This window comes from Mytilus edulis, chromosome 13, assembly GCF_963676685.1.
Source record: "Mytilus edulis chromosome 13, xbMytEdul2.2, whole genome shotgun sequence".
Lineage (NCBI taxonomy): Eukaryota > Metazoa > Mollusca > Bivalvia > Mytilida > Mytilidae > Mytilus > Mytilus edulis.
This window is the reverse complement of record NC_092356.1, coordinates 55067899-55086028: the sequence shown is the minus strand read 5'-3', so window position 1 is coordinate 55086028 and position 18130 is coordinate 55067899. Positions and strand designations below refer to the sequence as shown.

Genomic DNA, 18130 nt, shown 5'->3' with positions numbered 1-18130 from the left:
TTTTTACAATTATTAAAAGATAGGGTTATTCAAATTTACTATCCCTTGATATTTGTTTCATAAAATTCCAAAATGTTCTTAATTATACTAACCATTTTTATATTGAAAAAAATTGAAGAATTTAAAACGAATACGAATATTTACAAAACTCTAATTAGATCCACATAATCATTCATACTTGCATAATAATACGGAATTTATTTTATTATTTCAGTTAATTTCCGTTTTCTTGACATTAACCAATCTAAAAAGCTTATAAAAATATCATCTTATCACTAAAAGGAAAAAGAAAAAAATACAATAATCTGGACAATTTCTTACAACTTACTAATGATTTAAATCAGAATTAAACAAACCGAATGGGTCTTTAGAGAAACTTGATGCTGCAAAACACATATCCTTCCTCGATGACACATATGTTGTTTTCCCCGCAGAAAAAGCCCGAAACAACTTTGTTTTTTTGTGTGTTAATCACATTACATAAACTGCTCGATAAATAAATTTGGTATTGGAAACTCAACACATACCACCATAACACTTATCAAGGAGAAAATCTTGGATAATTATAGGTCTGTGCTAGTATGTTCCTTTGTAATTTCAACCCAAAATGAACTGTAAAAAAAGAAGATGTGGTATAATTGCCAATGAGACAACTCTCCACAAGAGACCAAAATGACACAGAAATTAACAACTATAGGTCACCATACGGCCGTCAACAATGAGTAAAGTCCATACCGCATAGTCAGCTAGCCTATAACAGGTTCTTCCATCACTGTATTCGATACCTAAACAACATAAGTGCAAAACGTCGTTCTAAATTATTAACATCAATTTTGTTAGCAATCAAAGCCAGACTTCAAAGTTATTGTGAAACTGCATATATTAGGGGTGGTGTGATTCAGATAGTGATGTTAAAAAAATCCATTTGAATACTAGTACCTTTAGAATAAAAACAATCTAAGAATGCTTCATCTTACAATAGTATTTAAAAAAAAAGACTTTTCTACACTTTACGCAAGTATCCCCCATTCCAAACTGATAGACAAACTGATAGAGTTGGTTTTTATTTGTTTCATATATATATATATATATAAAAAAAAAAAATTGGCTACGTAGATACATGTGTCCTCTCCTAGTGATCGATACATCGATTCGTACTTTGTAAAAAAATCACACTGATTCAAACAAAACATTCTCTTAAACTGACATTATCAAGATGCTTGATTTGTTTTTATGGACAACATATTTGTTACATTTGGAGGACATGCTTTCCAATAAACAATTGAAATTCCCGTGGCAACCTCTTCTTGCTGACTTGTTCCTTTATTCATATTATGCTGATTTCATACAACAACTCACGAAGAAGAAAAAAAAGAAGTTAGAAATAACTTATTAATATCATTTAACTGCACTCCCCGCTATAAAGATGATGTTCTCGCACTAAATAATTCAACATTTGGGTACTACTCTAGTATGTTGAATGCATCGAACTTGAGATAAAGGATACACCAGATAATTTAAGTCTGCCTCATATCTTGACCAATTCTTCTGAATTAATACTGATGGTCGGTTGTAAACAAAACATTATTCCATTATCACTGAACTAGTATGTATATTGATTAGGGGCCAGCTGAAGGACGCCCCCGGGTGTGGGAATTTCTCACCGCATTGAAGACCTATTGGTGACCTTCGACTGTTGTCTGTTCTATGATCGGGTTGTTGTCTCTTTGACACATTCCCCGTTTCCATTCTCAATTTTAATTATGACAAAAAAGATGATTTCAGCTTTCCATCGGATTTCTTATGATTAAGAATATGTATAAAGTGCCTAGAAAATCAACCTAACGATGTTAGAGTAGATTTGATTCTTAACTTCCTCCCCGGCGCCGGGGCATGAACCTGTACTTTTTATTTTTTAACTTCTACGACAACACCACCTAGCATTGCGCAGAGACCTTATCCCCTCCTCTAACTCTAGCTTATAAAAATAAGCTTTCGTTTCGGGAGGTGTTACCTTGTCAAGGATCTCTGATACAATACACGAAGTATTCTTTTTAGTGTACAGAAATGATATATATACTTTTGTCTATTGAGAACAATGCATTACAATCATAGATTCATCGACAGAATGTTGTTGTTTATTATATATCACTCTAATGAATTCTTAAGAAGAAAAAAAACCTATTATCAAATCAACAACGGTAAAGTCTAATAGTACTAGTTTAGAACAAATGTGATATGATAAAGGAAATTTATTTACGTTGAAACACCCGACAGATCATTTGTTTGTCATCTCTAGAGACAGAATAAAGACTTCTATCTGTACAAGGTCAGAGTATTCAGAAATAAGACAAGTATGATCAAAATAACAATAATGTTTTGTGTAGAAATTTATTTTTAAAACTTTAAATTTGCGAGCTTAATAAACATCGTTTCTATAGAAATATTATACCTCTTTGATCAAAATGTCGAGTAATCACGTACTACTTAAACACGAAGATTTTAGCATTAATGTTATTGACAATTTTATTTTAGTTTTTTTTATTGTGGGTTGCTTATACAAACGATAGCTTTTTGTTTCTTATTTCCTACTTACTAGTAAAATAAAACATTTTGTCATGTTTCGTTACTTAGTTTATGAAATGTAGAGCAATAGTTGAACATCATTATGTAATTATTGACATAATCTAAACAAGTGTCATGTTTTTTTTTAATATTTACTTAACCGTTTTGTTTAAAATAACAACATCACACATTCACTACAGTTAGATGGACAGAAGGAAAACAAGCTTCTAATCATAGTAACCAATTCTTAAAAATCCTAAAGATTACATGTGCAGAAGAAATAAAAATAGAACTACTTGACTCATACACCTGCTTAAACAAGCATTAATAAAATTAAACGCACAATGTTTTTTTTTCTTATCCTAAATAAAACATCTTCAATTTTGATTCTGTCACGGTACCGTATCTGAAACAAATTTAGAATAATGATTTTCCGCACATTTTGTACAAAGACACTTTATCGTTTTATTTTAGGCTGTCGGTTAAGATGAGAAGAATTTATGAACCGATTGTCTTTTCATTATTGATCTTTGTAATGTTTTTCTAATTGGTGCTTTCTTCATATTGTCTGTATTTCGTCGACCTAATTTGTTTCAAAGACTGTTGATTAGCCTTCTTTTTTATATCTCCATATATTTTTTGACCCGTGACATTTGGGAGAATTTAACAAAATCAGATGTTTTTAAAATCTGTAGCAAATCACAACTCAACGTGCAGGCAGTCTTGAACAGAACTATAAAGCCCTTTAAAAAAGAATTTACATTACCTTTTGATTTGTAGAGAGACTAATAGAGAAAGACAAACAAAAATATACACAAGTCGACAATAAGATGAAACCAATTATTAGAACATAATAGTTAACCGAGCCAAAATTTTACATAGCCTTTTAACAATCCCGATAATAGATATATGGAATAACAATATATACTAAACATTATATAATTATGAAGATATCCCCTTGTTAGTACCAGTTCTTATATTTTGGAGAACATGGGGATTACACTTTGTGTTAAGATACTGTTAAAAAACTATTAGAACATTTTACATTTTTTTCTTTTAAAAATAATGTCCTGTACCAAGTCAGGAATATGGCCAATGTTATATTATAGTTCGTTTCCGTGTGTGTTACATTTTAACGTGTCGTTTGTTTTCTCTTATATTTGAATGTGAATTCACATTACTATAAGACGTGTCACGGTACTTTTCTATCCCAAATTCATGTATTTGGTTTTGATGTTGTATTTGTTATTCTCATCGGATTTTGTCTAATGCTAAGTCCGTTTCTGTGTGTGTTACATTTTAATGTTGTGTCGTTGTTCTCCTCTTATATTTTAATGCGTTTCCCTCAGTTTTAGTTTGTTACCCCGATTTTGTTTTTTGTCCATCGATTTACGAGTTTTGAACAGCGGTATACTACTGTTGCCTTTATTTACATTGTGATAGATTTCTAATGAAAACATTTTGAAAAAAAGAAAACGAAAATTTGATAAAAGTTCCAGCATTTTTAAAACAACCGAAATATGGCGTATAAAATTTGGAAAGGGTAATATCATACAATAGTTATATCCATTTTTGATCCCCCAAACCGAGAGTTATGCGAACTTCTACGTTCTTATAGAACATTTCTAAAGGACGGAAACTGGTTTTCAAAACTTAGTAAAAGACCATCTTTTACAATGTGAAAACCAAAAATTCATCTATCTTAACTGTTTTAAAATCCATTGGTTGATTTAGTTTTAGTCCACAGTTTTGAGAAAATATTGCATTTTGTGTACATTAAACGTATGTCAAAAATGTTCTTCAAACCGTTTTAAACTGAGTTGTAATCCGAAGAGGGGTTTGCCGATGTCACAAAAAAATCCCATTTTCTTCGCTTGATTGTTTATATTTACAATCTCGTTTCAGCACTTCTGTGTTGACGTGAATAATCATTTATATGGTATTATTATAAATTAACTGTTTACAAAACTTTCAATTTTTCAAATACTTGTTTTACCTCAGGGATAGATAAACTTAGCTGTATTAAGTTAACTTTCAGGAATTTTTGGTCCTCAATGATCACCAACTTCGTACTTTATTTGGACTTTTTAACCTTTTTTTCTAGCGTCACTAATGAGTCTTTTGTTGGCAAAACGCGTGTCTGGAACATATAAAAAATTTTAATCCTGGTATTTGTGATGAGTTTATTTGCATGTTTATCATGTTTATATCATACATGGAATTGCTGTATCATTGTCTTAAAGACCACAAAGAAAAAACCGATACGTGGCTCAGTTGAGTGTTTTGACAGATATCGAACTAATTTGCAGTTTATCAATATACAATATCTTACAGACCGTTGTAACTAGTAACATAATCTTATAAGTATGACCAGTTGCATTTTGAAAAGCGATTTTGTTTTGACCGCAGTTGATCTTGGATGCTTATTTCTCTGTCGCCGGTGGCTTGTTATAGACTCGTGAACTCACATAACAGATTGTTGATGATGACTACATAACAAAAAGTGTAACAAAATACCGAACTCAAAAGATGAATTAAAAAAGGAAAAGTTAATAAAAACTGACAAAAAATCAAATGTCATCAGCCAACGAAACGAATAGGGTAAAATAATCGTTTTGTTAATTTACATGTACAAGTGTGTTAGGAACAGAAGGACATTAAGAAATTTGCTATGCGGAGAACCGACTGACATTCATGCACTAACCAATGTAAAACGCATCGCTAAACGTTTAAAGCATGGTATAGTTACAAAAAGCAGTCATTATTTGTGTGATTACTGTTGTATACAGGACATGCACGCCATCCTTCGAATGATATGCAGCCGTCGATATTCCAATGCCTACCTATTCAATGACATTGAAAAAAGATACAGCAAGTTCTTTAACTAAGACATTCTCATCATAACAGTATTGAATAATGAATTTTATTGTCGCCTTGTTATTTTGCGCCTCTTTTTTCATCGAACACAAATACAATGTAGGCTCTTGTGAAACTGAGGCACGTTCCAGTGACAATAGAGACGCTTGGTTGTATATGAATTTATGTACCAGTCGGTATATTATATATATATCTTTTTTTAAAGTAAGGACTATTAAAACCAGAGAACTTATACCACTAGTAGTCTAAAATGGACTGGGATTTTAACGCAACACATCATATTAGGACTTCGAAAAGGAAAAGATACACTATTCAATATAAAAATTTTAAAATGGCTGTACCAAGTCAAGAATATGACAGTTGTTGTCCATTCGTTTGATGTGTTTTATCATTTGATTTTGCCATTTTATTAGGGACTTTTCGTTTTGAATTTTCCTCGGAGTTCAGTATTTTTGTGATTTTACTTTTTTCCAAGTGTTGGTATCCTTCAATTCAACAAAGCATTTTCATATTTCGGATATATTTTTGCAGTCCTTACAAATAATTTCACCAGACATCAAATACAATCAGGAAGCTGAATTTCCGAATATCCATTGTTTAGAACTGACGAAAAGATCCGTATGATTTTATAGAATAGAGAAGGCTGTTCAATACAGATACCATTTTTTTAACAATAAATAAAGGCAACAGTAGTATACCGCTGTTCAAAAGTCATAAATTGATTAAGAGAAAACATATTAAGGTTGAAAAACTAATACGGAGGGAAACACAATTATAAGAGGAAAACAACAGAACAACGGAAACACTGAAGAGCAACAAAAAATGCAAACCACGACTATCCCTCTCTTGATTCGTGCACTAAGAATTCTCTTCCTTGAAATATTATTATAAACCGGTAATATATGTGCATATAAGCTGTTACCTCCAAGTAAAAATCATATGAACCAGTCAACTTTGAAAAGTGTTACACTTATTAGAATATATACATTTACTGGACAATTTCACAATTTTGATACATGCACGCCATCATTCGAATGATATTCAGCCGTCGAGATTTCAACGTCTTCCTATTGTAAAGCATCTGGTTTGAACAAAGATACAAGAAGTTCTTTAACATAGATATTCTCATCATAACAGTATCGAATACAGAATTGAATTGTCGCCTTGTTATTTTCTGCCTCTTGTTTCATCGATCACACATACTAGGTAAGATTCCATGAATCTGAGGCACTTACCAGTGACAAGGAGATCTTTAATCGCATATGAATTTATATGCCAATCGAGACGGTATATAGTATATATATATATATTTGGAAAGTTAGGGATATTTTCACCAGAGACCTTATACCACTAGTAGTATTGTCTAATAGCTAGTGATTATAACACAACACATAATCTCTAGGATTTCAGAACTATTATGAAGGAGTCGAAAAGGAAAAGGTGCACTATTCAATATGACCCTTTTCCAAGTGTTGGTATTCCCCTATGCAACAAAGCCTTTTTCATGTTTCGGACTGTCATTTTGGCAGTTCGTATAAATCTTTTCACTAGAATTCAAATACAAGCAGGAAGCAGATCCCTATGATTTTATAGAAACACAGAAAGCTGCCCTTTACAGATAGCATTTTTTAACAATAACCACGTCTGTCCCTTTCTTGATTCATACACTACTAATTCTCTTCCTTGAAATATTATTATAAACCGGTAATATATGTGCATATAAGCTGTTACCTCCAAGTAAAAATCTTATAAACCAGTCAACTTTAAAAAGTGTTACACTTATTAGAATATATATACATTTACTTGACAATTTCACAATTTTGATACTGTAAGTAACTTAGTTTATATGAATTTAGTTGTTTAATTTTTTTAATTGTTAAAGTTATCATTGAACTCAATGTTCGAATAGCATAGTTAAGATATAATATTGGCATTTAAGTTTCCTCATATGGCTTTTCATTATCGACGGTTGGTGGTTGTTTTGAGTGGTTGATTTGGCACCAGATGCTTATTTTGACAATCAGTGTCTCTTTATATAAACCCTAGGCCAGTATATTCAGAAATCAAAAGATGGAGAGCTATAATGAAACCACACAAAAAAAAGTATAGCCAAAGCCAGGCAAAAATTCAGCGCTTTCCATGAGGGGGATACAAATATTGTAGACGTTAACGTTTCACTTGTTTCATCTTATCAGATGGTTTCTAAAAACGATTACTACGTATAGTTGAGATGAATCTGCATATTACAATATACAGAGAATATGTAACAAGGTTAATATATAAACCTGACAACACTTGTACATCAAACGATTTTGTTACTAGATGTATACATAGTACATCATTGGTATATATGATAAAAGTTAGCAAAGAGAGATATAAAAATGTGTTTAAAACATTTTTACAATGATTAACAGATAGGGTTATTCACATTTACTATCCCTTGATATTTGTTTCATAAAATCCCAAAATGTTCTTAACTTTACAAACCATTTTATATGAAAAAAAAAGAATTAAAAAGGAATACGAATATTTATAAAACACTAATTTTGTCCGCATAATAATTCATACTGTCATAAATAATACGAAATTTATTTATTTGTTCAGTTGAATTTCAGTTTTCTTGACATTAACATTAGTTAAGCTTATGCAAACATCATTTTATAACCAAAAAGAAAGAAAACCTTTTCTTACAACTTACTAGTGACTTAAATCAGAAGTATACAAATCAAATGGGGCTTTAAAGAAACTTTATGTTGCAAAACACATATCCTACCTCGATGAAAAATATGTTGTCCCCGCAGAAAAATCCCGAAACAACATTGTTTTTGTGTGTTAATCACATTACATAAACTGCTTGATAAATGGATTTATATTCACAATTCCCTATGAAACTCAACACATACCGCCATGACAATTACCAATACAAGGAGAAAATCCTTGATAATCTGATTTGTGCTATCTCTCTTTGGAATTTCAAACCAAAATGAAGAACTGGATCTTCCATCACTATGTGGGATACATAAACAACATAAGTGCAAATACAAACATCGTTGCATTGACGTTTCTTCCAAGTGCTTCATGAAACATTCTAAATTATCAACATCAATTTTATCAGCAATCCAAGCCATGCTTCAAAGTTATTGTGAAACTACCTATTTTAGAGGTGGCGTGAATCAGATATGTATACTTAAAAAGGTACAATCAATCTAAGATTGTTTCTTCTTGCAATAGTATTAACATAATTAAACTTTTATATTATACACTGTACACTAGTATCCCCATTCCTAACTAATAGACACAATGAAAGAGTTGGTCTTACTTTGATTCATATATAAAAAGAAGAAGATAAGAATTGCCTTCATAGATACATGTTTCTTCGACTGGGAAAGGGTAGTACATCAATTCGTAATTTGTAAAAGATCACACTGATTCAAACAAAACATCTCTAAAACTGACAGTATCAAGATTATCCATTTTTTAACAAACATTCGCAATTCCATAAGCAACCAACTGTGCTCCTCTTGGTGCGGACTTGTCCCTATATTTATATTATGCTGACTTCATACAGAAACTTCTTATGAAGAAGAAAAAAAAATTAAGAGATATCCTTTAACTTTACTATAAAGAGGATGTTCTCGCACTTCATAATTCAAAATTTTGTGACTCTATTGAACGCATCAAACTTGAGATAACGAATACAACACATAGTTTAAGTCTGCCTCATATCGCTTACATTTATAAATTAACTTATTGTCGTTTGAAAACAAAAAGCTTTTCCAATTTTAAACTTTCCAATTCTTTGAGAAACATTCAAGCAGCGCCTTCAAACGGAGTTTATATGTCCCTGTATGTGTAGATACGATATTCCAGGTCTTGGCTTTTCAATTATGATTTCCGTGAGAGAGGGTTGCAGCTCACAAGAAATATATAAAATCAAGAGCTAGATAAGAAGTAGTTGAAATCGTCCTTTTAGACATTTCTATGGACGCCATCACAAATTGGTTGGGAATATATGTTTCAAATATGACATGTAACTACAATCCATCCACTGTTTCAACCGAATGTGACATACCGAATTATACTTATATCCAGCATTGTACTAACATGAGCAACACGACGGTCTCCACATGAATATCAGGATCTTTTTACCCTTCCGGAGAACCTGAGATCACTCCAGAGTTGGCGGGGTGTGTGTAGCTCATTTGTTAGTTTTACTGTGTTGTGTATTATGCACTGTTTGTTTTTTTCTTTTCGAGACAAAACATCAAAATCATATAGAATAAGAACTAACATAGATTATTTGAATTATCACTGAAACATTTATAACCAGTGCATAAAGACACATAACCGTAACAGCTATTATAAAGTATATGAAAAATCCATTAAATTTCATTATCAAGAAATGTATCTGTAAAATGATTAAATATTAATATGAGTATGACCATACACAATACTGATAAGTAGATTGCCGGATGGGCACGTATTTGTTTTAAAAATGCATATACTGCATTCAAAGTTAACATACCGATCAGTTCATATATATATATGAAATTCATATAAACTAAGTTACTTACAGTATCAAAATTGTGAAATTGTCAAGTAAATGTATATATATTCTAATAAGTGTAACACTTTTTAAAGTTGACTGGTTTATAAGATTTTTACTTGGAGGTAACAGCTTATATGCACATATATTATTATCTTCAGTAGCACGCATTACACAAATGTTTGTGTAATCCATTCAAATCTATCGCTATCTTTACAACATGGATAGCTCACAGCATTTCAAGAAATTAAGATCTTTAACTAAAAAGAAACTACAAACTGAACATCATTTATCTAACTTACAAAATTATATTCAAAGTAAAACTGTACCAAAAGGTTTAAACATCAAAGTGAGTCCCCAGGCACCGGGACATAAATCCAAAAGATTCATGAGCCGTTGGAATGAAATTCTGTTTAACTGTTCAATCCAGCTTCTTCAACTGCTACTTTCTTTTACAACTACAAATTACAAACAAATTGTAAATGAAATATCAGATATCATCAACAATAGTAACATCTCTCGTGACGATTTAGCAATAATTAAACGTCGCCTCGCAGATATTGAACAAATTGAACTATCAAAACATAAAGAAAAACAAAGGAATAAATTTCAAAGAGATAAAATTCATACTGTCCATTTAAATCAGCATATGAATGATATTAATATAACAAACCATAAGATCCCTAGAAAAAGAAAATTTAAAAGACGGAAACAAAAAACTGAAAGCATTGTTGTAAATTTGTCATCTAAAGAACTTACACGTGCTGAGGAATCTCTTTTAAGTAAAGGTTTAAACTTCTGTCCTATCCCATCAACTGTAAATAACTTTCAGCTAGACGAAGACCTAGACCAATTCGCTAGACGTTTACGCTTGAAAGATTTTTTCTACAATAGGGGCAAGAAAAACCTTGAAGAAGCCGGATTAACAGATTCAGATACTGACACCAATGAAGAAGTCACGCCCATCCCAAAATTTAAGAAAAAAAGTTCATGGAAACCACCAAAGAGCAAAAATGATAACTTGGAGTCATTCATTAACTACGTGAGGTCTGATATAAAGTCCTGTATAACAAATACAAGAAATTATAATTTATCCAAGTCAGAAAGTATAGCTTTGAAAGCGTTAAAAGATCAAGAGGATATTGTAATAAAACCTGCCGACAAAGGGGGCGCTGTGGTTGTCATGGATAAAACAGATTATATAGCAGAGGGGAATCGACAACTTTCTAACTCCATTTTTTATAAACAATTAACCACAGATCCAACGCTTAATACTATTCGAAGGATCAACACCATCCTTCAAGAGATGTTCGACAAAAAGCATATAGACAATGACACCTTTGATTATCTCCGACCTCTTGTGAACGAAGCAAAGGCCGGACGATTCTATATGTTGCCTAAAATACATAAAACGGGCAATCCAGGTCGACCAATTGTGTCAGCGAATAGTCATCCAACTGAAAAGATATCAGAATTTGTAGACCATCATCTAAGACCTCATGTGAAAGAACTACCATCATTCATTCAAGATACAACTGATTATCTCAAGAAAATGGAAAGCCTCAATCCTTTACCAAGCAATACGATACTTGCATCCATGGACGTGTCTTCTTTATATACCAACATTCCACAAGACGAAGGAATAGCAGCCTGTGAAGAGGCATGGAACACTCGTAGTGAAAAAAATCCTCCTACTGAGTGCCTTGTTACACTTCTGAAACTAGTACTGGAGAATAACAACTTCTCTTTCAATGAAAAACACTATCTCCAGATAGACGGTACTAGTATGGGCACAAAAATGGCCCCGTCATATGCCAACATATTTATGGGCCAACTTGAAAAACGCCTCTTGGCTAGTGCTCCATATCAGCCCTTATCATGGTTCCGATTCATTGACGATATTGATTTCAAATGGACAGATTCACAAGAACATCTTAATGAATTTCTAGAACACTGCAACTCTTTCCACCATTCAATAAAATTTACATATGAATCATCTATGGAGAAAATAAACTTCCTCGATACTACGAGTTACATCAAGAACGGAACCATTATAACGGACCTTCATACCAAACAAACGGACAAACATCAATTCCTTTCTCCTAAAAGTTGCCATCCTAAACACTGCTCCCGTGGTATCCCATTCAGCCAGGCATTGCGAATCAAGAGAATATGCTCTACTGAAAATACGAAAAATGCTAGACTTGGACAACTTCGTAAACATCTAGTTGTTCGAGGATACAATAACAACATTATTGATAGCGCTTTCGAAAGAGCAAACAAAACTAGTCGCCAAGAACTTCTTGAGTACAAAGATAAGAATAAAGCAGCTAACAGAACACCCCTTGTACTCACTTACCATCCTGATTTTAAAAATGTGTCATCCATTGTTCAGAAGCATTGGAAAATTATAGAAAATGATTTAAATCTAAAAAAAGTATTTTCTTCACCACCAGTCATGGCCTTCAGAAGACCTAAAAACATCCGTGACAAATTAGTGACATCTGTATTAACCAAGCAGCCTAATCCATCGCCCGGTTGCTACAAACAATGTGGTCGAAGGAATTGTTTGTGTTGTAAAGCTGCCAATACAAGCAGTTCTTTCATCAGCTCCGTTACTAAACAAAATTATACCATCTACTCTAATTCCAACTGTAAAACGGAGAACTCAATTTATATATTAACATGTGACACTTGTGGCATTCAGTATGTGGGAGAAACAATGGACAAATTTAATATTCGGCTCAATAACCATCGTTCATCGTACAAAACCAACAAAAACTGTCCTCTCACAAGACATCTTCGTTCAACGAAACATCCTTTTGATAATGTCACTTTCCAAATTATAGAAGTCAACACCGAATGGGACACCACGGCGAGAAGGAGAAGAGAAAACTTTTGGATCCACCAACTCCACACTTTAGAACCTGATGGTCTTAACGAAAAAGACGAAAAAAGATACAGGAAAGATAAAGAATAATTTAAAACAAAGCATCGTCCTTTTTATCCCGTAATATTGGCCAATGGACGTTGCTAACTTCAACTACCAATTATGTATTTTTAAAGTAGCTAAATCCAAGTGCAACATGTACATTAAGCTGCAAAATTTTCTTATTTTCAAAGCAGCTAAATGCAAGAGGTCATATACATTGAGCTGCAAAATTTTCTTATTTTGAAGGCAGTTCAGTGCAACACAGACGTTGAGCTGCAAAAGTTTCTTATCATCTACATCCGATTTCACCTGGATAGATGCACGCTTGATAAAGCTAGTTGGTCTAGCGAAATATTGCGTTTATTTTCATCATTTTGTAAATATTTTAAACATTCTTATATTTACATACTAAATAGTGTGTTAAAATTACATTGTTAGGCAATCTATATATATATATATAGATTGCCTAACAATGTAATTTTAACATATATATCAGTTCATATATATATACTTTTGTGTATTGGGAACAATGCGTTGCCAACATAAATCACACTAATGAATTCTTTAGAAAAAAACCTATTAAAATAAATGTGATATGATAAAGCAAATTTATTTGCGTTAAAACAACCGACAGTCCATTTGTTTGTCATTTCTAGAGATACAAATACCCAGTACAACATGTACAAGGTCGGTGTATTCAACAACAAGACAAGAATGATCAAATTAACAATAATGTTTTATGTAGATATTTATTTTTAAAACTTTAAATCTGAGAGCTTAATAAACAACGTTTCTATAGAAATATTACACCTCTTTGATCAAATGTCAAATAAATCACGTACAATTTAAACAGGAGGATTTTAGCATTAATGTAATTGCCAATGTTATTGCCAATCAGTTGGAAAAAAATATGGGGGGGGATGTTTAAACAAACGATAGCTTAGTGTTTCTTATTGCCTACGTACTAGTAAAATGAAACATTTTGTCATGCTTCGTTACTTAGTTTATGAAATGAAGTGCACTAGTTGAACATCATTATATAATCGTTATTGATATAATCTACACTAGTGTCATGTTTTTATATATATATATATATACTTAACCGTTTTATTTAAAATAACAACATGAGACATGTATACTTTAGTTAGATGGACAGAAAGAAAATTAACTTCTAATCATAGTACCCGATTAACACCAAAATACTTACGAATACAAAATCTTCAAGAATAAAAGCAGCGAAAATAGAACTATTTGACATATACACCTGCTTGGAATAAGCAGTACTAAAAATAAACGCGCAATGTACTTTTCTTATTCTAAATAAAACATCTTAAATTTTGATTGTGTCACGGTATCGTACCTTAAACAAATTTACCATGATGATTGTTCTGCACATTTTATACAAAAACACTTATCATTTTATTTTAGGTTGTTGAAATATCGATTTAGATGAGAAGAATTTATGAACCGCTGGACTTTTTTGTTTTGTTATTTTTGAATGACGAAAAGCATCTGGTTTGAACAAAGATACGAAAAGTACTTTAGCATAGCCATTCTCATCATAACAGTATTTAGTAATGAATTTTATTGTCGCCTTGTTATTTTGCGGCTATTTTTACATCAAACACAAATACAATGTAGACTTCTATGAAACTGAGACACGTACCAGTGACAGTGGAGACGCTTGATTGTATATGAATTTATGTACTAATCTAGTCGGTATATTATATATATATATATATATCTTTTTTAAAGTAAGGACTATTTAAACCAGAGACCTTATACCACTAGTAGTCTAAAATAGTGTAGGATTTTAACGCAATACATTACATTAAGAGACTTAAGGATCCGAAAAAGAAAAGACACACTATTCAATATAACCTTTTTGAAAAAAACCTGTTCCAAGTCAGGTATATGATAGTTGTTATCCATTCGTTTGATGTGTTTTATCATTTGATTTGGCCATTTTATTAGGGACTTTCCGTTTTTAATTTCCCGCGGAGTTCAGTATTTTTGTGATTTTACTTTTTTCCAGTTATTGGTATCCCTCAATTCAACAAAGCAGTTTCATGTTTCGGATACCTTTTTTTCAGTCTGTACAAATAATATCACCAGAAATCAAATACAATCAGGAAGAAGAATTTCTGAATTTCCGTTGTTTAGAACTGACGAAAAGATCCCTATGAGTTTATAGAATAGAGAAGGCTGTTCAATACAGATACCATATTTTAACAATAAATAAAGGCAACAGTAGTGTACCGCTGTTCAAGTTATAAATTGGTTAAGAGAAAACAAATTAGGGTAACAAACTAAATCGGAGGGAAACACAACTATAAGAGGAAAACAGAACAACAGAAAATGCAAAACACGTCTATCCCTCTCTTGATTCGTGCACTATTAATTCTTTTCCTTGAAATATTAGTATTAACCGGTATTATATGTGCATATAAGCTGTTACCTCAAAGTAAAAAACTTATAAACCCGTCAATTTTAAAAAGTGTTACACTTTATATTAGAATACATATACATTTGCTGGACAAGTTCGTAATTTTGATACTGTAAATAACTTAGTTTATATGAATTTAGTTGTTTACATTTTTTAATTGTTAATGTTATCATTGAATTAAATATCCGAATTGCATAATTAAAATATGATGGCAACTAGTTTTTCTCATATAGGTTTTCATTATCGACGATTGATAGTTGACTTGAGTGGTTGTTTTGGCATCAGATGCTTATTTTGACAATAATCACGGTCTCTTTATATATACCCTAGGGCTATATATATATATATATATTTTGTGTGGTTTATATATATATATATATATATATATATATATATATATATATATATATATAAACCACACAAAAAAGGTATAGCCAAAGCCGGGCAAAAAAATCAGCGCTTTGCATGAGGGAGATACAAATATTGTAGACGTTATTGTTTCTCTTTCGCTGCGTTCATGGTACCGAAACTGAATCAACAATTTATTGAGTTGCGCTAGTCAAAGCAGTTATATAACAAGTTAACATGAAAATAATTGCAATTGTGTGATTTGCAATTCAAACTAAATGAGGATATTGGGTTAAAATATTACATAAAGAAAATAAGTTCTACAATGTACTAGTATAAAACAGATCATCATCTTTGTATTGATCTATCGTAAAATTTTAAAAGGCTTTATATATTAGCGAATTATTTTTCTACTATAGAAGTGCAGATAATTAAATCGGATATTTGTGGAAAAGTATGTTTTAGTATTAAAATAAAATTTACATATTATATAATAAAATAAATACAAACTATACGTCTGCGTCAAACAAAAAGTGGTTTCCGTCAATAAACTAATATTTTTAAGATGCATATGATACGATTAAATGTGTCTGCAGAAAGTTAAGTGAACGATCAACAAATTATTTCTCTTCATCGTGTTTTTCGACTTTGTGATCCTGCAGTTTCAGCGTTCACGTTTTCGCCCCAACAATCTTGTTTTTATTTTACTTGTGAGAAAAATTAAATTGCGAAAATTAAATAACTTTTTATTAACTGCATGCGTCCCAATTTAACACTTTTCTGGATTTACCTTCTCCAGGAATGTCCGAGCCCAAACACTTGGAATGTATAAATAAGTAAAATCTCTACGAGCTGAATGGCCCCAAAGGGCATAAAACGAATGACCAAGGCTCACCTCAGGTAAACCTGGCATGAGGGAGTTAGAACCTTTAAACTTTAGATTCACCGTGATTTCTTAATTATTTAATAGGGAGTTTAAAAGCAATATGTCATAAAACATATCAGTACGGAAGCCCTATATAAGAACTGAGTCCATGACCGCCTTGAAAAATAAGCAAAAACATTCATTATTGAGAATTGACCTGAATATAAGCATTTTATTGATGTAAAGTGTCATTTAGTATCTGTCCAAGTTCTGTACTTTTTTATTTTGCCTTGCTTTTCATTTCATACACAAAGTAGAAGCTTTCATAAAAAGCTGCAGTAGTAGCTTTCATTCTTTCAACATAATATAAGTATATTTGCAAATCATATAAGAATGTTTGCAAATCATATAAGAATGTTTGCACATCATATAAGTACATTTGCACATCATATAAGTATATTGGCACATCATATAAGTATATATGCACATCCTATAAGTATGTTTGCACATCATATAATGATGTCTGCACATCGTATAATGATGTCTGCACATCATATAATGATACCTGAACATCATATAATGATGTTTGCACATCATATAATGATGTTTGCACATCATATAATGATGTTTGCACATCATATAAGGATATTTGCACATCATATAAAGGTGTTTGCAATTCATATGATGATAAGTGCACATCATATAAAGGTAAATGCACATCATATTATAAAAAATGGGCATAAAAAGACAGTGTTGGCGTTCCATAATTCAAGCTGAACCATTTTTTTTTGTCTTGGGTCACACATAAAAGCTGGGATTTGGGATTTATCTGCCTTAAGATATTATTCAGTGCCTATCTTATTTCTTGGGTCGCAATATTTTGCAATTTGAGATATCAAACTGTGAATTGAGAATCATTCAAACACATATCAGTGAAATGGCAGGAATTGAGGACAACAAGAACAATAACATTGAAATGACAGAAACTTAATCACTTGAGGATATGGATAAACCCACAGCTGAAGACTTTTTAACACAGGACAGCTCAGAAATGACTATTAAACAACTGTTCAAAGAATTTTTAGCAGATAGAAAATCTAATGCTCAAAGAACAGCTGATATTTACCGCAATATAAAACAGGGCGAAGCGCGAATTGATAAAGTATGTGTTGGTCTCATTACATTTCAAGCTGAACAGAAAGTGGCAATGCATATTAATAACGAACAGATGGGAGCAATATCTCTGCAACTTCAGCAGTCTGAAGACAGGATAGACCACGAGGCTAGTAATAAATGCTTGGCGGAATTGATGGTCAGACCAATAAGATATTCAATGTTGTGGTGAGACGAATGGACAAGCTAACAACAACCGAGGAAGGAGATACTTTCATATACATATTTATGTAAAAGAGCTTAGCAGTACGAGGTACTATACATGACCAGAATGTGAGCATGATTGTGTACACTGCTGAAATGATAACATTAGTATATGAGAACCTAATTCCGGCAAAAAATGGAGATTTGGAGAACGTAACGCTACGTGGTTTGGGT

General features: G+C 31.9%; 1 protein-coding gene across 1 annotated transcript; it reads left to right on the top strand.

Moving 5' to 3' along the window:
• Window positions 1-10208: 10208 nt before the first annotated feature.
• Window positions 10209-14356, top strand: LOC139500413 (uncharacterized). The gene is made up of 2 exons (XM_071289153.1): window positions 10209-11943; window positions 14349-14356. Exons 1-2 carry the CDS (start codon window positions 10209-10211, stop codon window positions 14354-14356), a joined length of 1743 nt encoding a protein of 580 aa, XP_071145254.1.
• The last annotated feature ends 3774 nt before the right edge of the window (window positions 14357-18130 follow it).

Bases quoted from the DNA above. Each gene is read 5' to 3' on its own strand.
- LOC139500413 (XM_071289153.1), top strand. From the start codon at position 10,209: ATGGATAGCTCACAGCATTTCAAGAAATTAAGATCTTTAACTAAAAAG.